General features: G+C 46.4%; 1 protein-coding gene across 2 annotated transcripts; it reads right to left on the bottom strand.

Annotated features, from left to right (window-relative positions):
* Positions 1-3: 3 nt before the first annotated feature.
* tnn (tenascin N) lies at positions 4-18,591 on the bottom strand. Of its 2 annotated transcripts, XM_088430121.1 has the most exons (20): positions 18,574-18,591; positions 17,678-17,827; positions 12,522-12,701; positions 11,900-12,091; positions 11,351-11,725; positions 10,156-10,289; positions 9,698-9,827; positions 8,455-8,637; positions 8,296-8,385; positions 5,504-5,767; positions 5,021-5,284; positions 4,439-4,702; positions 4,047-4,310; positions 3,147-3,277; positions 2,316-2,454; positions 2,096-2,247; positions 1,891-1,987; positions 1,653-1,817; positions 1,089-1,252; positions 4-479 (listed from the first exon to the last, which is right to left on the bottom strand). In XM_088430121.1, the coding sequence occupies exons 3-20, from the start codon at positions 12,697-12,699 to the stop codon at positions 339-341; spliced, it is 3,327 nt and encodes a 1,108-aa protein (XP_088286247.1). In that variant the 5' UTR covers positions 12,700-12,701; positions 17,678-17,827; positions 18,574-18,591; the 3' UTR covers positions 4-338. The 2 variants fall into 2 exon arrangements, with proteins under 2 accessions (XP_088286247.1, XP_088286248.1); XM_088430122.1 differs by lacking the exons at positions 17,678-17,827; positions 18,574-18,591 and adding an exon at positions 16,496-16,772.
* Between the last annotated feature and the right edge of the window lie 2,816 nt (positions 18,592-21,407).

Genomic DNA, 21,407 nt, shown 5'->3' with positions numbered 1-21,407 from the left:
GACACAGGATCTTTTTTTTTTCCAATTTTATTCCAATGAATATGACAAGATTATGGAAAATCTGTTAGCGTTTCCTAAAAACAAAACACAGTCAAATTAAAGACAAAAGTGGATGTGGGCTGGGTATTGATTTTGTACAAAAGACTTCATCCGTCGGTCAAGCGGTTCTGGGTTTGATTCCCGGCTGGAAAGCTCCCCAGCAGGTCATGTGCCCACCAAGGACGAAGACAATGGGATGCACGTCTTGTCCACAGTTGTAGAGCTAATGCAACTTCCCTGCTGATTATTTTGCACCCCAAAAAAAACGTGTCCAACTTGGGACATTTTCTTTTTTGCTATTATTTGCGCTGGTGCGGACGCTTGTTCGCGGCCATCCAGGATCGGCGCTTCCTGGCCGAGTGCGCCCCCGCCGGCCGCATTTTGATCTCGGTGAAGTCCAGGGACACCAGGTGACCTTTCCACGGCTCCCAGTTGACGCCCTAGCGCCGGCCAGAGAAACAACTTCATGTGAAAGGACCCACAAAATCCCACTGGGAAAAATACACTTCCCGGATTTCAGCTAAGCCCGGTTTTGAAACGCTAACTCGGCGTTAAAACCGTAAGCCTAATTTGAAACCTTACTTTGAAAGCCGAAATTGCTTGAAGCTCTATTTTGGACACTTATAGAGGTTAGAAACCCTAATCCGAAAGCCTAACCAAACTTTGAAAGCCGAAGTTTGAAAGGCTCATTTAAAAACCCGAGCTTTGAATTCGTGACCCGAGCTCGAAGCCCTAATTTGAAAGCCAAGTCCTAGTTAAACCCAGATTCTAGTTAAAAACCCTAATGTGAAAGCCAAGTCCTAGTTTGAATCCCTGTTCTAAAACCCTAGTTTGAAACGCAAACCCTAATTTGAAAGGCCAACGTTTCAAACCCGAGTTCGCTCGGACGTCGATGGGAAACCCCCGAGGCCGGTCCGAAACCCCGATCCCATGGTCTAAGGGTTTGAAAGCCCGAGCCGTTGGAAACCCTCGAAGGAAGGGGCGCGGCGGAAAGAAAGGTGAGCGTAGGCTCCTGGTGTTGATTGCGTGACCTTTGACCCTTGACTCACCAGACTGTGCCTGCGGTCGGCCCATTTGCCGTTGAGGTTGGCCAGGTGGCAGTTCTTGTACCACCAGGCGCCGCGGTGAGTCAAGGCGCAGTTGCCCAGGGCGATGTCGTTGTCCGAGTCGACGGTGGTCCACGGCCGACCTTGGTGGTAGCTCATGGCGTCGCCTGCGCCCCGTACAAAGGCGGGAAACAGTCACACCTTTATTCGCGCCTTTCAAAGCCTGAACCTCGTTTGACTCCCCCCGACAGTGAAAACCCCACCCTTTCAAACCCTACCCCTGGTTTCAAATCATGAATGGAAACCAAACCTCAATTGAAAGCCCGACGCATTTGAAACCTTCATCTGAAACCATAACCTTAGATTAAAACCCAATGTTGAAAAGCTGTTTGAAAGCCTTGCTCCGAAAAAAAAGAACCCATTTGAAACCTTGCCTTGAAGAACTCGAAACCCTCGTTTGAAATCGTAAGGCGTTCTCAACACCATACTTTGAAAAGCGAAACCTAGTTTGAAGCCCTAACCCCAGCCTCGAGCCAAGCTTGGCGTTTGGCAAGATCGGAGGAGCACCTGCCGTCCCCGAGTACGTCCCCACGGCGAGCGCGAACTTGCGCCTGGCGTCGGCCACTTGGAAACGGTCGTAGACGGCGTGGGCCCTCTCCGGGCCCAGGCCCAGATCGAAGCGGACCTGGTAGCGGGTGCCGGCGCCGGTCATCTGGTGGATTTTTTCCAGCCCTGAGGTCAAAACCAAAACAAAAGGGGCTCAGCGGGGCCCCGCCTCTCGCCCCTCGCCCGCAAACCCTCTGACCGATCCAGAACTCGTCCGTCACGTTGCCGAAACCCAGCGCGTACGCCCTCCAGCGCTTCATGAAGTCCAGTTTGCCCGAGGTGCGCCGCTGCAGGACCTGAAATTCAGAAACACGCCATTACTTTGACTGGAATATTGGTACGCGTACGATTTACTAACTAAAAAAAAAGGGGCGGGGCGCGCGGAGGAGGCGGAGCGAGCGTACCAACCAGCCGCCTCCATCCGTCTCCATGTCGCAATACACTTCCAGCGGTTTGGAGGCGTCGCCGTTGATGTAGACGGTGTAGACGCCGCTGCCCTTCTGACCGTTTTGCATGGTTTGAAGACAATCCTCGGGGAAGGGATGCAGGAGGCCCGCTGGGGAACGGAGCAAGACGGGTCACAAGCGTTCGGGATCGCGGCCCCCCTCGGCGACGGCGGCGGACCCGTTCTGAAGAAGCCTTCCGTCGCCCTGCTCCTTTTGTGGCCTCTGTAAGCCAGGATGCTGAGCGCGTATCCGCTGGCCATCTGCAGGCCCGAGAGCGCCAAGCTGCTCTCTCCGGCGCCGACCTGCTCCTCCACGGCCTGCGCGGGAAAAAAAAAAAAAAAAAAACAAATTATTCTCAAGACGACTCGAAAGAAAAACCAGAGGGGTTTTTGCAGAAGAAACAAACAATAGAGCATGCTGACACTGTAGCGCATTGCCATGATTCCACCAAAATAGACCACAAGAGGGCAGCATTTATACAGAACGCAAAAGAAACCATGAGTTTTAGTTCGAGAATTGAAGTAATACATTTAGACGTTCTTTTGAATGTTTACAAAAAATAATGAATAAATAAAATGAAGATATTTAGACATGATAATAATATTTACAATAAATAAAATGAAGCCATTTAGAAATGATGCTACATTCTTTTTAATATCTACACAAAATTAAAACAAATAAAATGAATATATCTATACATAACGCTACATTCCTTTTAATACTAGACAAAATCAAAAAAAGATTAAACGAATATATTTAGGCATGATGCTCCACAGTCTTTTTAATGTTTACAAAGATTAAGCATAAATAAAATGAACACGTGTAGACATGATACTACATTCTTTTTAATATTTAAAAAAAGAATTAGCGTGAATAAAATGAATGTATTTAGACATGATGCAACATGCCTCTAAATCCTTCCGAAAAAAATTGAAAGACTAAAAGCGTTCATCACAGCGCACTCATCACTATTCACTTTTGAAAATGAATGGATTTATTTGGGCCGCACCTGGATGTCGGCGTCCTCAAGCCTGTAAGTTAAGATGTAGCCGTCAACGTGAGCCGAGGGGGCGGCCCAGGTCAAGGCGGCCGAGTCGGCGGTGACCCCCGAAGCCCGCAGGTCCTTGGGGGCGTCGATGTCTGCCGGGCCAAGCGCACGTCACCACCGCGCTTAATGACTTTGGATCGGCGGGGCCGCCGAGCTTGAAATTGCAAAGCGCCGGCGTCTCTCGCTCGTGACATGATTATTATTTTGTTCATTTGATTTCCGCTCCTGTTCCTCTGCTTGACGCAAAGCTGACAACCATGCGCATTCATGCTCTTCGTTTGCTTTGTGAAGCAATTAGCCTGAAAAGAAACACCGGCCTCATTTGTTTGACGCGCGCAAGCCTTCATAGTATTATGGGCCGTCGGCTTTATTGGACATCCGGCCCGATTTTCTTTACTCGAGGTCCGCCGTAGCCTCGCTCGTTTCCACGCGACAAACTAGCAAGGGCATTTTTTTCAAGTCTGAATGATTACAACGTGTGTCAGGGGTAGCGCTTCTCAAATGGGGGCAAAACCGAATTGAATGCTTTTTAGGAAGGGAACGTTTTCAAATTAAGAGCAAATGAATTGGAACATGAAGCAACACATGGCAACTCCTTTGCCAGACGTCGCCGCGTGCCTTCATTTTGTTACGTTTGAAGAATAAAGGAAGAAAGACCGTCGAAAAATGTCATTCCTTTCGTGTTAAATAGGACGACAAAAAGGACGTATTTGCCGGGTGACTGCCACAATTTTCTAAGATCAGGCCCGCGCACAATACTTATTTTTCACTTTTGTTAGCAGTCTGGCTAGTTTGGATATTTCAGAGGATCAACAAAGCAAAGCCATTTTTTTCAGCGGTCACGACGAGTGCGGTACCGACCCGTCTCCGCTTGCGTGGAGCTCTTCCCGCTGGTTGCGCTTCCTCGGACGGCCCACACGTAGACGCTGTAGACCTCGCCGGGCCTCAGGCCCGTCAGGGTGTGGGAGTCCACGTCCGCTCCCAGAGAGATTTCCCGGCCGGAGCCCTCCGAGGACACGTAGGCCAGGACGTAGCCGTCGATTGGCGCCCGGACGGCGTCCCACCGCACGCTCAAGCTGCTCTCTGTCTCGTCCTGGGCCGCCAGGTTCCTGGGAGCGTCCAATTCTAGACGACAATAAAAACAAAACAAAAAAAAGTCCAGTTCAAGAAAGTAAATTAAGCAATATATTTTTATTCGGGCTTTAACAGGGACTATGTTTGGATGATGTCAATGTTCAATCGTGCTTGAAAACCTGTGTGGGCCTGCGTTGAGATCTTCCTGCTGGCTGTATTTCCCCTGACGGCCCAAATGCGGATGTTGTAGAGCGTTCCGGGCTTCAGGCCGCTCACGGCGTAAGTGCTGGCGCGAGGCCCGAGCGGGATCTCCTCGCCCGAGCCGTCCGGGGAACGGTACTCCAGCACGTAGCCGTCGATTTGTGCCAGGACGCCCTCCCACGACACCCGCAAGTTGTTCTCCGTCTCGTCGTGGGCTACCAGGTTCGCGGGAGCGTCCAGTCCTACGAGAAACCATTAGCGGGCAAGCTTAGTCAAGTCCTACGCTGCAAAAAGTCCATTTCGACAAAGTAAAAAAAAACGCTTCGGATGAGAAATATATTCATTTTTTTTACTAAAAAGGGAAATGATCTTGAGTAGCAAAACATCCAAACAAAAAAGCAGGCGTGTCACTGTTTTGTTGCCGCAGTATTCTAACAATCAGAGTGTTGAAAATATGTTGCACCATTTTAAAAAAGTAAGAAAGTCCGTCGAATATGGAAATTAATGAAACATCTGTGGTTTTATTTTTGGAAATATGTGTAATAGACCATATCCAAGACCTGTCTGAGCTTGCGCGGAGACCTTCCTGCTGGCTTTGTCTCCCTTGACGGCCCAGACGTGGACCGTATAGAGCAGCCCGGGCCTCAAGCCTTTTATTACGTAAGAATCGCTTTCGGGTCCGAGCTGGATTTCCCGGCTCGAGCCTTCAGGAGAACTGTACGTCAGCTTGTAGCCGTCGATCTGGGCCAGGACCTTCTCCCACGACACTCGGAAGCCGCTCTCCGTTTCCTCCTGGGCCAGGAGGTTACCGGGAGCGTCCATCTCTAAACGGGGGGGTAGAATGGAAGAAACATGCGAGATCCAGGAGCTCTGGATGAGGAATGGACCTCGAAACCGCCGGGGGGCGCTAACGGACATTTGCAAGCCTTTCACTGACTTCATTGGCTGGCTTAGCCCGACTCCCGAGGCGAGGTGCTCGCAAAACGTTGCGCAAAACACCCACCCCATCAATTTCCGAGTCCCGGTCTGAGTTAGGACTTTACCTGTCTGGACCGCGGTGAAAGTCTTGGCGCTGAGCCGGTCACCTCGGTAGGCCCAGATTTCAACGGTGTAGAGCACGCCGGGCTTGAGGCCCAGCAGCCCGTACGAAGTCAGGTCGCGGCCGACGGGGATCTCGGCGCTGGAGCCCGCCTCCGACGCGTACCTCAACATGTAGCCGTCGATTTGGGCCCGGACCGGCTCCCAAGAAACTCTCGCCGTATCTTCCGTTATCTGTGTGCTGATCAGGTTGGTGGGCGTGTCGATGTCTGAGGAGGAGGGGTTACAAAACAAAAATGTCTTTTGAACAAACGAAAAGGCAATGAAATGAAATGAGGATTGCGTTATGGCCATTATGAAATTCATAGTGATTTTTGGACCTTATTGAACTCTTTTCATGTCTCATGTCCGTTTTTCTTTTCTTTTTCCCTCAAGTTAGTCACCAAACCCGGTGTATGGCTCCCAAATGATACGTGATGATGTATTGAGCTCTTTTAAACCAGCCATACGGACAAAACACATTCCAAAGCTCCTTTGAGCATTTGAATTGTTTTTTAAAAAATATTCTCAGGTTAGTAATCAAACCAGAATTAGATGTATTGTGGTCAACCTCATCATCGATGTCATCAACGTTTTCATCGTCGTCGTCGTCGTCATCATCGTCATTAAAAACATAATGCAAAAGTCTTTATCGTCATTATCATCAAGGTCGCCCTCATGATGGTTGTCTTCATCTTCTCGTTATTAGTCAAAGAGGAAAAAGAGGAAGTAAAAACTCCTGGAACTTTTCTGACTTGTTTTGGCACTCACTTTGTAAAACCACTGTAAAACAAAGTTTGAAATGAAGTCAATTACCTACGTGCCGGAAGTTGCTTCCGGGTCCTATTTTTATTTTACTTTATCTTGATTTTAGTATGTAGATGTTTTTCAACATGAAAAACCATAAAGCTTAAGTCTTAAATGAGGTTTTCCAGGCATGAAAAAATAAAGATCAAGCCACCGGGAGATTGCTTTTGCTTAAAGGGATAGTGTGTAAAATTTAGACGGTTTTTCATTCCGGACAGCAGGAGGTGCTGCAGGTGCTGCATTTGCCATTGTCTGTAGCTAAAACAAACATGGCCGCCTCCGGAGAAGTGCCACCCCCCATGTCCTATCATTTCATGATAACTAGACCTACCATTATATTTAAAACATACTGTTGGTCATTAAGAACGCATTCTTGCAAGTTTTTTGAAATTTACAAGCATTTAATTAATTCCTTTTTCATAAAAAACGGTCTAAATCGTACACACTGTCCTTTTAAAACAAGAAAATTTGCCTTTTTAAAGCAAAGCGAAGCAAACAACGCGCAGAATTGTGCAGCCAAGACATTTTACCCTGTGATTTTCCTTCAGAGGACCACATAATACGGACGGAATACGTTAAGTCTGACGGACAGATACGGCGTGGCCCGTAATAGAGAGACTCAACATGTTTTGCGGCCTTTAGCGGGTCCATCTGCTTCTGGTTAGATGGGCTTTACTGCTTGAATTCATTAAACGTAAATAAGGAGCAGCTGCAGCGGTGATATTTTCGAGCACGTTAGCCACTTGGACGTGTTTGCTCCAAGCGGCTTTGATTAAACTGTTTTCCCCCCCCGAAAAAATCTTCAAGCCTGACATGATCTTTCAGACGGTCATTTTGCAGACGACTTTTCTCACTTTCCATTTTCAAACAGCAGAAAATGTTGACTGGGAGTCGAACGAACTTGCAACGCGACGGTTGTCAAAGGGCGCTACGCGGGCCCTTCAGAAATAGGTTTCTGCAGAAACTATCAGCCGACGTCATCTCAATTTGCATATTCAACTCAAACCCACAAATGCAAACGATTCCAAAGGAGAGATCGTGCCAAGACTTGAAGCGGGATCTCGCGAGGTCATAGCGTTCCAAATAGCTTGCGCTGGTAAATTTTCCATTTGCAAAGTCACAATTTGGAGTGGTCCTCATAGCGACTGTTTTAAAGACTAACTCCGCACGTTATCATTAGTGACGCGCTTTCCCCGCAGACGAGACAGATATCAAACAAATGACGCGACACCATCTCTTGTCTAGATTTGCCGAATCCAATCTGCCCGGAGATACAACAACAAATGGCTTGAAATGACTCCAACGGTAGCAACCAGCAGCGCAGGGCTCTTTAACTGAAACGACTCTAAATGAGTAATGGAACGATTTATTTAACCGATCGGACTCTAAATTATCCTCACAAAGTTATTTAGTTAGCCCACATTTATTTATTTGGTATTGAAGGCTTCTGCAAAGTAATAGTGGCGGTATCCAGAGATAAAGTCGGTCGGGGGAGGAAGAAGGCCGGGGGAGCAAAATAAACACTCGGAATCATTGAATCTATTACGCGTGCTGAATATTTGCCTGCAAAAAGCCATCCGAGCTAATGGCGTCTATCTGTTGGACAAAGCCCACTTCGTCCGTCGGCCGGCATCTTGCCGCCGTTCCGCCAATCATCTCACGTTTCCCCTCTGTGACCGCACTTAGCATTGGAAGCGGCCCGCATTGTGCGCTTGCGAATTCCGGACTTATACGTCATTAAGCCGTAATTGTAGCTCCCCATGCTTGGACCGCAGGCCGTTTGTGCCCTAAAAGAGGTAAGGTTTTGTTAAACACATTTCATACACTTTATTGATGTACGTTGGCGGGGGGAGGGTTTTTCCGGTCAAATATAACCTTCAAAATCAAGGAACACCATATTTGGGCAGCTTTATCAATTTCAGATGGTCATAAAAAAATGCAGTGCACTGACCTGTAGAAGTGGTAACTGAGGAAGAGTTGCCCTCCATCGCTCCTTTGATGGCCTGCACCGCGATCAAGTATTCTGTTCCCGGATACAGACCTGCAGGGGGGGAAAACCATCACGTAAGTCCTTGTCAAATTTGGGAAAATCCGAAGAGCGGACGCTCACCCACGATGGTGTGTTTGGTTCGCGCCTCTTGGCTACCGTGCACATAGAGCTCCTCCTCCTGCCCGGATGGGTCGGTATGGGTGAGCCTGAAGTGATCCACCTCCGCCTGCGGGTTGCTCCAGTCCACCTGGATGGAGACGTCGTTCCGCTCAAGAACTCGGATATCGTTGATTGTTGAGACACCTGCAAGGCAGCAAAATGTAGTTTCCGCCGGGCATTGCTGTTCTGGAGCGCTCCGCGGTACCGGGCCGTGGATCAACTGGTACCGGGCCGCATGGGCGGCACTTCAAATAATGTTTTATAACTGATTTAGTTTATCCTTTAACAGTTCGATCGTTTGTGCAGCATTTGGCTTGATCTTTGTTTTTTGGCGCCGCCTCTGGCCGCTCTTGATATTACATTTTGTAGCGAGGCCCGGCACCCGTTGATCCGTGGTCCGATACCGGCGTTTGGGAACTTAAAAATCAGCTGAATTTTTTTTCAAAAATGATCAAATTGAATCATGATCAATATTAAAGTTAATGTTTTATGATTAATAGTGATGTTGTACTGTTTTGTTGTCTGAAAGCGATATAAATACATGGCTTGGGAATAGTTTTCCTGCATGCGAGCCGCGATCTTAAAGGAGTTTGACTGATACTGTAGGATGGGTGGTCTGCCTCGGGCAGCTGGCCAGCAGCTCTCGCGCAGTTAGAAAGCAGTCGCCGATGCGTTACGGAACGTTCCATGAACGAGTCTCGCGATCTCCTCCTTCACACATCCGTCTCCTGCCACATCAGTCAGGAAGTCCCGCTCACATTAAACACATCCGTGCAGACATTTCCTAGCAATTAGCTGTCCAATGCGACGGCTAACGAAGCACATCGTAATGAAACGCTTTCCGGTCGCTTGAGCGCTAAGGAGGAACGTCAAGAGCTACCGACTTTCCAAGTTGAGACATCTTTATACTCGACCTACTTGCTTTTTCGGGGCCCATACCGATTATCGGTAGTCAAGGAGCCCGCCGATCACTATTTAAAGGCGATATGGATTTTGAGGAATGGAGGAGCGGGACAGGGGCGGGACATTGCTGGAGCCGGGCCGGACGGGCGGAAAAGTGGATTATCAGAGGCTTGTATTGTTGAGGGGGTTTACGGGCCATCATTTTCATTCAAAACAAGGCCGATGACGACACGCGCCGACATGGCGAATATCGGCCCCAATATTCAGCCTGGACCATAATGAGTCAATCTCGATTTTTTACCCGTGGTAGCTTCAATCTCCTCCGCTCCACTTTGGATGCCTCTGACGACGGCGTGAACCTCAACAAAGTAGGTGAGCCCGGGAGTCAAGCCCGTGATGAGGTAGGAGTTTTCCAGGTTGGGTACATGAACCTAGGAGGCAAATGGTCACGTCACATTCCTTGCCGTCTAAATTCTGTTGTTTTTTGGCACCGTTTTGGTTCCGTCATTAGAGGTCAGCGGCTTTTAAATGGGGGTGCGAGCACCCCTGGGGGTACATTTCCATACATTAAGAGGGTTGCAAGTATTTTTTTTTCCCTTTTCATGGCCTGACAGGAACAGTGGGTTGTTCTTTTCAAATCAAGAGCAAATTAATTAGAACAAACAAAAAATAAGTCATTCTAGCTGAAATACTGCAAGGAAGAAATGACCCCAAAATGCTCCAAATACTGCAGAAGTTCAATTAGAGTGAAAATGTTACCTGCTTCAGGGCGCTCCCCTGACCTCGGGGATGGTAGGTCAAAACATAATAATCGGCCCCAGAAACTGGCGACCACTGCACCAGGAGGGAAACGTCGGTTGCTTGGACCAAGCGAAGACCTTGAGGACTAAGCACTGAACAGGACAGAAAAAAAAAGACAAAATAGATGAACATTTTTATATTGTTATTCATTTATCCTTCCTTCCAACGCTTGTACGCGCCCTAACGCCGGAAGAAGGTCGGCCATCATACAGCGACTGCTGCCAAGGGTCCCAAAATGAAAGGAAAAAAGAACAGTTGCCGCCAACGCACGTCTCCAAAGGCGTCTTTGAGCGAGCGGACGGATGTTTTCAGTCAAGCGCTGCCGTATTGGCCGCACAGTGGGTGGTCAAACGGGAGACGCTGCCCTCAAACATCGCGGCGCCTTCAACAATTTACAGGCGCGATTGGCCCTCAACGTACAGACGAGAGCTATTTTAGTTCTTTCCACCTACAGCGCGGTTTGTGGCCCCAGTCCCCCGCGTGCTGGCGTTTAGGGCCTGCTTCGCATGCTTAGGCAATTCAACACCTTGCTCTTCCAAGCATACCTTGAAATACAAGCTTTTTTCCCAGAAGGAAAGCGCAATATTATGACTGCACTGGAAAATTTTCATTTTAAATGAGCAATGCAGCGTCCGCGTGGCGTTTTTGTGCGAGTCGAGTCCGACTCCTTCAGAAACGATGCAAGATACATATTGTATATTTTGCTATGGGGACGAGAAATGAAGCCTTTGATTACTTATTGTTTTTATTAATTTGATATATTATTAAATATTTTGTTATATATTATTATTTTCTTTTATTATTATTATTTGATTTTATATATATTTTTTTTTTTATTTATACATTTACAGAAATATATTAGATTCTCTATAATAATAAATAATCATCAAAAAATAATAAAAAAGAAAAAATAAGAACATATTTAATAATATAATAAATAGGAATAAAAATAATAAAAAATAGAATACATGAATAATAAAAAAATAATAAAAGAAAAAAGATATATGATAGTATAATATTATTCTCCTTTTTATAGAATTGAGTAATAATATTAAAAAAAAAATCTGTAATATAATGAAAAATATAAATAATATATACACATAGAGATAATATTACCACTCTGTATGAAGATAAAAGGCCAAAAGCATCTCACCTAAGGAGCAGTCCTCCCCGTAAAAGCCCCGGTCGCAAAGGCAGCGGCCGTCGAAACAATGGCCGTTGCGGCCGCAGTCGCCGGGACACTGGGGGACGGCGCAGTCGTCGCCGGTGAAATGCGGGAAGCACACGCATTTGCCGTCCACGCAGCGGCCCTTGTCGTTGCAGTTGTCGGGGCAGGCGGCTACGCCGCAGTCTTCTCCCGAGTAGCCGCGGTGGCAGACGCACTTGCGGTCCACGCAGCGCCCGTTGTCGTTGCACTCGTCGGGGCAGGACGACACGGAGCAGTCGGGCCCCTCCCATCCCGGGTAACACTCGCAGCCGCACGTCTCCCGCAGGTAAGTGCCGTGGCCGCTGCAGCTCGTGTCCGCGCCTAAACCGCCCAGAGGAAGCACGCGCTCAACTTTTGCACGCGCTCAAAAGTCGCACCAACGTTATCTCCGCCGGCCTTTCCGGCTCGATGGAAAAACGAAAAGCAAAAACAAAGAAAGGACGTTTTAGGCAAAAGTCCAAAAGGAAACGTAGAAGGGAGCAAAATGGAAGCCACCTCCGGCGGCGCAGCAGCCCTGGGCACACTGAGTCTTCAGGTAGTTGACTTCCTCTTCCAAGCCGTTGACTCTGTAGAGGAGCGAGCGAAAGCTCTCCGACTCGGCGCAGTCGCATTTGGGTGACTGCAACCTGATGTTGTGCCTGAAGACGATGTCGTTCTCTCCGTTCTTTGCGCTCACCGTCTGCAGACCTGCAACGTATGGCCAAATGCCGCACGACGTACTGTATTTTCCGTACTATGAGGCGCGCCGGATTATAAGGCGCGCCTTCAACGAATGGCCGATTTTAAAGCTTTTTTCATCATAGGGTGCATAGACTAGAAGCTACAGTTGCGGTTTGCATCCATTGCTTTATTTGCTAAAATGGCGCTTTGGTTTTTGAGTTTTGCCCCCATCTAAATGGCTTCAAAATTGGATGTTGTCAAAGTTTTAACAGTAAAATTGATCTAAATAGCAGAATTTACATTTTTTTTTTTTTTTCGAGCCCCAAAAATGAAAACTCGCACACTGTATGAGGCGCACGGGATTATCAGGCGCGCTGTCAGCTTTGGAGAAAAATTCAAGGCTATTAGGCGCAAGAAATACAATGGCGTGCTTCAGTCAGTATTTTTTTTTTTTCACCTTGGCTTGGCAGACCCTCCAGTTTGCAAGCGGAACCCCCCGGAACGTCGATGTTATAGACGTGACTGAAGGTGAGCCCTTGCTCGGAGGCGGAGGAATCCACTTTGGTGGTGAAGCCGCAGTGCAAAGCGGCGCACAAGAGGACCAGCGGGACCCTCCATTGGGCTTTCGGGGTCATGGCTGAAGAAAAACATGAGTGAACATTAAAATATCTCCTTATCCGCATTAGTGCATTGCAAGACAAAGGTTTTGCTGAATTAAATCTCAAGTAGCACTTCAGGGGGGTTCTGCAGGTATTGAGGAGGTTAAAGTCGGCACGAGCCCTTCATGAGGTTATATTTGTTGAAATCCTAAAATGGCATCTCCTGTCACCATTGAGGAACGATAGCAGCGCTCCTCGGCGGTTTGAAGAACTAAAATAGCAATTTGGCGCTGATGCGCGATAGAGTCGTGCAGCCTGGCTCGTGACGAACGCGAAATGAAAAGAGAAAGCGGTGGAAAACCACTTTGGCTAATTTGCCATCTGTCTGTTGGCGCGATGATCTATTTCCGTCTTGGCATGGAGGTAGGAGAAGATGTCGGAGGAAGTGCGAGATGTTTGGCTGAGCGGAGCGAAGGCACGGTCGGAAACGGGTCGGGTGTCGATATCCTCGGCGCTTGTTTACAGACGACGCAAACGCCGTTGACAATTAGCCGCTCCGTCTTAAGCGAGCGTGCTATTTATTGAACTGGAGAAAAACGAGAGGCTCGGGTCACGCCGCGCGCTTCCGTCGGGCCGCTGAGCTATTGCTTCGGGCCCAGGCAAACATTTGGACGGCCGCTTTGTGCCGTAGGGAACCTTGCGCTTCAGCGTGATGTCATTGCGCTGCGACCAAAGTGATGTCATGCCAACCCAAACCCCTGCTGCGGCTTCCCCCAAAAGGGCAAATTACAAACCCTTAAAAAAGCTCAGCTTCATTTTTTTTCCCCTTAGTTCTGATTTTAACTTTGTGTCGCCAAGGAATGAGAGAATGCGCACAGTTTGTGTGGGCTGCTGTTATGAAGCTTATCGTCGCATATTGTATTGAAGTAGCGTATTTTGCGTACTACAGGGCGCACCGGATTATAAGGCGCACCTTTGAAGAATGGCCGCTTTTCAAACTGTTTTCAGATACAAGGCGCGCCGCATTATAAGGCACATGAAGTAGCATTATGCATCCACTAGATGGAGCTGCACCAAAGGGAATCAAAACAAAACAACCAGAAGTTTATAGTGAGGTATTTTAAATTATTTTTTAATTCACCCCTAAGTTATGGTCATTTCTATACACCGTCCCTTAAATGACAGGAAATGATTTGATGCCGACGCATGCGCTTCTGCAAGTAAACAAGCATCGATCTGAACTTTACAATGCACGTGAAATCTCAAAATAATCCAAGAGAATGGACAGATCTCTTTCTGTGAACAAAAACAGACGCTGAAGAATTTTTTCCAAGTATATCCTCTCCAAATAATCCCACTGGGCCCATTGTGAGCTTTGGCCCAATGTACTCAAACGTCATTAAGTGGTCGCTAAACGTGCTGATTTCCCCCCCGATGCTATTATGAAACCATTATCAGATTAACGGCAATTCTCTACAGGGATTACCAGGAGATTTGACCCCAGAGTTTTTTTTTGTTGTTTTTTTTTAATAGCCAATGTGGAAAAAGTAGACACTCGCAGGATAATCAGGAGCTAACAAGTGACTCCATTCTTCTGCCGCAATTTGGAAAGCAAGCAAAATTCTGAAAAATGTGTTGAGAACCATAGAAGTTTTGTTACATTTATTTTCGATGATCGTTTAGAGACCTAAAATTACATCTGGACAGCAAATATTCTTTGTTTGTTTCCTTCTCTATTAAAGCAGGCCAACTATAATTGTGTGAAATCAAAATAGGCTATTTACCCACATTAGCTTTGACTTTGGAAAACAAATAAAAAAAATATCAGCCTAGACAGTATTTGGACTTTCAAAGGACCCAGATCAGTAATTGGAAAAAAATTAATGAATTAATAGATCATTGTCTGGGTCGCTTGGTCTTTTTAATAAAAGTATGGAAATCAAAACATCTTTGTTTCAAATTGGATTATCCGATAAAACAACTAAAATAACGCTTAGTTATTGCGACGTAGGAGTAGCGATAGGACAGCGGCGCAAATGCTGAAATCTAGCTAGCTGCCAGCCAAGCTTCCTGGCTGGTTAAAGTGTTTTTTGTTTTTTTTTTTAGTTTGGCCTACGTTAAAGCTGAATAAGACATACATAGTTTGAACAAATTGACAAGAAGCTCCCCAAAATCTCATGTCAAATGTGGGGTTTTGGCCGCATTACGCTAATATGGAAAAAGTGAAGCGGCGTGCATATATTCCATATGCAACGTCCTCCACTGTTCCATTGACCGTATGGCGCGACACCCCCGGAGTGTTTACATAGCTGGTAAAAGTACGGCCATCTTCCCAAGGTGGAAACGGCCGCCCCATCGGATGCCAACCGGCGCTTGCGGAAGTCAACCCCAGGCCGCCGCTGTAATTACTCGTGGGCAAGGCTTTCAGTTTGCCGCCAAGTCGTGACATCATCAACATGTGTGGCGGGCGGTCGCTTCTTGCACCGGGACCAACATGACCTCATGTTTCTATGAGAACGCTTCATCAAGCCGCAATATGAGATACGTCCCTACTCAACGCATTTGCCAGAAGCTAAAAAAAAAGACAGCGAATGTACGGTATATGCTTAACATTAATGTACCTCATCTGTGTTTTAACAACATGTCTCGAAATAAACGGCGCCTGATCATTTCGGTGTGCGGCAAAGGTTTAACACATCATGACAGCCGTCTGTTCCCGGGACCGCAAAACGAGGCGCTCCGGGGTCGCCGCGGCGATGAAACGCTTGGAACATCGACATTTATTTGGAAGCTGCGGCTCGGAGTTCAAACGAGTGAACGGCAGACTGCGTTCTTTGCGAGGATGATGTCATATCATTGACTGTAAGAAGCTCATTTTAATGTTACGTTAGATAGTGATAAGATAAGATAAGATAAGATAAGATAAGATAAGATAAGATAAGATAGGATAAGAGATATCTCCAACAGATATGTTGGTGCTAAACATCAGGTCTGTAGAAGATAGGATATTGCTGTAAGCAGGCAGCTAAAAAAAAAGTTTTAAAATAAATAAATCAATAAAAAACGTCCTATTTCTACATAAATATCTGATGTTACGACCTTATAGTCCAGTGCGGCTTATCTGTGACAAAATAATGTTTTTTGCTCACTTGCTGGTGCTTAAAAAGGAGTATTGGCAACAATTTATTGGGTGTTGGGTATTACTGTTCAAAAAGGGGTATTGGCAACAAAAAATGCTTTTTGTATTTTCCCCCAAATTTGTAAAAATTGAAGACCACTTGCAAATCTGGCATTTTATGCAAAAACTCAAAGGCATATTTAGCATTTGGCGGACCACATCAAATGATGTGTGGGGCCGGGTCTGGCCCCCGGGCCTCGAGTTTGACACCCGTGTAATAAACAATTCAGCTGAGAAAAAAAATATCTTTTGGTATCGAATGTTTGTACGACATCACAGGCATTAGTGATACGCAGTCGAAGTTTGGCAAAAGGTTTCAATCGGTCCCACCGAGCGCTTTTTAGGAAGGCAGTTCCAAATTCCTGGCCCGAACCCCTTCTCCAAAGCGGATCCTCGAAAATGCGCGCGCTCCCGCGAAAAGACGGCGCTTAACAAGGTGGTGACAGCTGCCGCTGTGTTTGTTTGGGAGCTGCCAAGGCACAAACACGCAGCTGACAGCCAGGCGCACGACATCCCGCAAATACGCAGAGGAGAGCCCGGCTTCCCAACAAAAGGCGGAATGTCTCCCCGGCCGTTCCGAGACCTCCGATAAAAAATAGTAGAATTTGACCCCGAAATGAAGGGTGCGTCCCATACGCAGGTGCGGGGAATTACCGTAAGCGAAAAGTCAACGACTGCTTCCAATATGGCGGGCTCATCCATCTCGCCGCGCGATCCCGGCAGACGGAGCGGCAAAAGGAATCGGGCGGGCGGGCGGGCGGGCGAGGAGCTCCAAGCTCCTAAGGCTTCCGTGAAAGCCGGCGCATTTTTCGAGCTGGAGGCCTTCTATTTTTTGTTCCTTTTCTAAGCGCCCCCCCGCCCGCCCGCTGTAGCTCCCCCGAGCCGCGCACGGTAGCATTAAACGTAAATCCGGGGGATCCGGGCCGAGCCCGTCCCATCCGCTCCGCGTTATTAGCGCGCTTCCAGGTGTCGCCGTCCAAAAGGAAATGAGCTCTGACGCCCAATAAAAAGCCCGTCACTGGATGCTGAAGATCAAGTCCTTTACATAAATGCACGTTTGTCACGATTTATGGAAACGTTAGCTCGATTTGACATTACTATATAAGGCGCACCACCAACACAAGTTAAGGTAAAAGCTGCATGATGGAATTTCTTCAAAGCGCCAACTCAAAACCAGACCAGGCTGCGTGAATAAAAGTAGCGTCATTTCCTCCTTTTAATAATGCGCATGTGTATTCATTGGATCATAGTGGTTTCAAAAAAACTTGCATTGGTGTAGTTCAACATTTCAACCAGCGCTCATTTTTAGGGATGAATTTATAAATTTGGTTAATGCAGCCTATTTTTTATCTTCTTAACCCTCAAGCAAATACTCTCCACGAAGCTGATAACGCACAATTTCAACATCATGCAATCATAGTTGAATGTTGAGTGTCAATTTATGAGAAAAAGCTCTCAATGCACAATACAAACCCACGAAATAAAATAAAGGACGAAAAAATGAAGAATACAAAGTATGTAGCGTAATTCATATCTGTCTAAGAATGGAAATATTATATCTTATTTTGGGCAGAAATGCGCACCAATGGGCACATTTTGTATGTTCCCTTGTGTAAAAAAAAAAAAAAATAATAGCTGATAACACACAAAATTGCAACATTGTACTGATTTGAATCATAGTGAGAGTCAAATTATTCGAGACACCTCTCAGTACACAATGCGAAACCACAAAATAAGATGAAAAAAAAGCATAAGAGCTGCACTCCATTGACTTGATGAGACATCGACTTGCAACATAATTGCATGCAAGCGCAACAATCAAAAGCAACGGCTCACCCTTTGCTAGTCGGACTCCTTCTGCCGGCACCTGTTGATGTTTGCGATCCCGGGATTTTTTTTTCTTCCCGTGTCTCCCGCTGCCGTCGTTAAACAGGCTTCCCGATCGCCTCCCGGCCAATGGCCCGTCATTTGGGAGTGTCTCCTCTCCTCGTGGGGGGAAAAAAAGAAAAAAAAAAAAAAAGAGGAAGTGAAGGAGGAGAGCACTTTTCGGGAGATTTTTCTTTGCCCGGCCCTCACACGCAGCCGACTTTTCCATCGGCGCGATACTTTCTGTACCTTGAATAATATTAGTCTTGCGCGAGCTTTTGGTTATGGTGGCAGGCGAAGGGCTGAAAAGAATGTGTTCAGCAGAAAAGATGGCTGCATAAAGGCGCGTTTCAAGGAAGAAAAGCTTCATTTAGGAGGGAAAGTCAACAAGGGAGGAGGTGCTTTTTCAAATAAGCACAAAAGTGCTTCTGCCGCCATAACTGTCACCGTTGGACCTCCCAGAGTCCAACTTGACCAGCCGGTTACCCCTTCGCCATGTGTGTCTCTTTTTTCTCGTGATTTGAGCCCTGCGGCTTATGGTCTGGTGCGGAGAACCGACAGTGGCAAAATGAAAGAAATCAATGTTTCATTCAATCAAAGTATCATCAACTGATTCGGCGTTTGTCTGCAGGTTTTTTATTGTTTTTACTAGCCGCCAGGAGACGATCGGCTAATCTCTAAAACTATCACCAAACCGAACGTGATGCTTTTCAAATGAAGAGCAAATTAATCGCAACAGGAAGCGACAGAGACTGTGGAACCATATGCAGCAAAGCCGGAGGCAAGGCGCGCTCACAAATACTCATTTAATGTGAAAACGGGGAAAAGAAAGAAGGTTGCGTACAAATGGAGAAAAAAAAACTCACTTGAATGACTCGGAGGAAATCGGGGATCACAGCGACAATGACCCGACAAGAACTGAAAGGAAACGGAAAAGAATATACACTCAAAATTAATGAGACAACAAGGAGCACCTGGACAAGACACAATTGGATCAGGGAGCTACATATTGCTAAATTGTATGAAGGTGATTTTAATTGGCTTGGCCAGCTGCTTGTGAGCGCATCTTGACAGGTCGCGCGTGGAGGTTTTTATGACGCTAACGATTAGCTGGTGAAAAGTGACATGTAAACAGTGGCACGGAGTCAAAGCCGGCTGGAAAATGGTGATCAGGATACTTTCGTGACTTTTTTCAAATGCATCTTGAACCTTGCGCTATGTTTTGTCCAAAGTTATTTCACATCAAAGGGAAAGCAAAGAGAAGACATCAAGGAGCTGAAATTTCAGCCAGACGGTGACAAAATGCCACCACCACTTGGGAGTGCGTCATCCCTTCGCTTAAATACTGTCAGAATGATGTGGGGAAAAAATGAGCCATAAAAAGTACAAAATCATGCACAAAGGTAAGTGTAAGGTAAGGTAAGCGCACTCACTATAAGGCTCACCGGGTAATAAGGCGCACCCTCAATGAAAGGCCTATTTTAAAACTTTTTTCATATACAGGGCGCACTGCATTATAGGGCACATAGAAGTAAAAAAAATGAAGGCTTTTATGTGCGGAGAATACGGTAAAGGTCAACATTGATGAGGGTTAATAGAATGGCACCAAGAGGTTAAGAAGCTCCCAAAGTCCAACGCCGTGAAGTCCATCCGGAGGGACAAACGGATGCCGCATAATGACACAATCATTATCCAGCATTTCCACTTCCTTCCCAGGTTAAAAATAAGACTGGAAGCAGCTCATCACGTTTCCTTTGATGGAGTTTATTCTACCCAGCGTACGCGTGATGAAAAAAAAAACACACACGCACAAGCACGTCACACGTAAGGAATCGTAAGTTCCCCATCAGGAGGACGTATTATTAACGTATGTGGAACGGGAGCGAAAAATTGGCTGCAGGAGAGAAAATGAAGTCATGTGAATCCCACTAAGGAGCGCGGCGCGCATTTGTCAAAGTGCAAACTTGTCAGCGTCTTTGAAGAAGCTCCAACCTGATGGAGCCCTTGGGATGCCTTTGGCGTTGGCAGCATTTACGTGCCAAAGTTCCCTTCAATTCTGAATGTTTGCCTTCTTCTCTTGTCCCGCCTCCTTTTCGGAGAAACCTGGGGGGGTGCCGTACCGACTTTGTATCCATGCAAGCATCTGATGACAATAGCAGTACTTCACGGGACGTGACAAAGTATTCCATAGCTCGTAGCTCGTTAGCTAGCTAGCAAGCTATCTATGATGGATGGATGGATGGATGGATGGATGGATGGATGGATGGATGGATAGATAGATAGATAAGCTAGCTTGTTAGCTAGCTAGCAAGCTTTCTATGATAGATAGATAGATAGATAGATAGATAGATAGATAGATAGATAGATAGATAGATAGATAGATAGATAGATAGATAGATAGATAGATAGATAGATAGATAGATAGATAGATAGATAGATAGATAGATGGATAAGCTAGCTCGTTAGCTAGCTAGCAAGCTATCTAAGATAGATAGATAGATAGATAGATAGATAGATAGATAGATAGATAGATAGATAGATAGATAGATAGATAGATAGATAGATAGATAGATAGATAGATAGATAGATAGATAGATAGATAGATAGACAGACAGAATGAAAGAATAAGTAATTTAGCTAGCTAGCTAAATTCAAATGCTGTGTTAAGCACGCACACCAACACCCCTGTTGAGAGTTCCCCCACGAATGTTGAAAAGGTGCGGAACACTGCCAGTATGATGAATCACAATACAGCTAGATGATGGATGAAAGAGTAAAGCTTCCTGTCAGGCCGGCCTCCTGTTTTCCACGCAAACTTTGGCGGAGCGCTCCGGCACACCTGCCGCGGAGCTTTCCGTCCGTTCCCTGTGCCACCCGGCCAAGATAAATGGCTCCGTTGCTGCCGCGCAGCGCCGCAAAGCGTCTTCCTCGCCGAGGCCCAGCTGTTGTTTACCAAATGAATTTGGGCGTCTCGGGTGAGGCGCCGTTAATTAACGGGACAAATCGGCGCTCCTGCCAAAAGTGTCACGGTCGGATATCACGCCATTGTTTAGGACTCTTTTGTTTGCCGGGAGCGTCTCGATATCACGTCGCCGGGTGCTTTGGCGTCGCCTGTCATGTTGCAAAGGTGCCATGTGGGCAAAGTACTGGGACCGGTGGAGCCTCGTCGAGTAAAAATAGAAGGAAAATTCCATTTTTTTTTTCCTTGGGGGGGACCAAAGTTTCTTATGGAAGCAGCATTTTACTATACAGAAATTACTTTAAATTTTGCAGTTTATGGCAGTGGCAGTGTGGCTTAGCTAAAGGTTTCTTTATTTTTATTTATTTTACTAGCCACCAGGGGGCAACCTCCCTAAATACAGGAAGAGAGAAGAACATGACTGAGTATTGATTTTGAACTACTATTTTACTCGCCACCAGGGGGCACCGTCCACTAGGAAACGCAAACAGGCATGTTACTGTTGTGTCTGTGCAGTATTCTAACAATTCAAAATATATGTTAAAAAATGCATTGGTGCTGTTCTTATTTCTTAGTTCAGTCTATCTTGAAGGCATGATGCTGCTGTGAGCAAAACGTTTCAAAAACTTTCACCTAACATCTTTCTGTGTTCAAAATTACAATCTGCATTTGATAATCCCATGCATTGTATTCATGACAAAAACCCATTTTCTGTTCATTCTTTGTTGGTGTAGCTCATCG

The sequence above is a fragment of the Hippichthys cyanospilos genome, chromosome 12 (assembly GCF_059441005.1).
Source record: "Hippichthys cyanospilos isolate Australia breed blue-spotted pipefish chromosome 12, RoL_Hcya_1.0, whole genome shotgun sequence".
Classification (NCBI taxonomy): Eukaryota; Metazoa; Chordata; class Actinopteri; order Syngnathiformes; family Syngnathidae; genus Hippichthys; species Hippichthys cyanospilos.
The sequence above is the reverse complement of the archived record's forward strand: the minus strand, read 5'-3'. Positions and strand labels throughout refer to the sequence as shown.

Bases quoted from the DNA above. Each gene is read 5' to 3' on its own strand.
- tnn (XM_088430121.1), bottom strand. From the start codon at position 12,699: ATGACCCCGAAAGCCCAATGGAGGGTCCCGCTGGTCCTCTTGTGCGCC. The intron at 12,092-12,521 runs GTGAAAAAAAAA...CATACGTTGCAG, and splicing joins GGAGGGTCTGCCAAGCCAAG to GTCTGCAGACGGTGAGCGCA. The intron at 8,638-9,697 runs GTAAAAAATCGA...GCTGCCTTGCAG, and splicing joins GGAGATTGAAGCTACCACGG to GTGTCTCAACAATCAACGAT.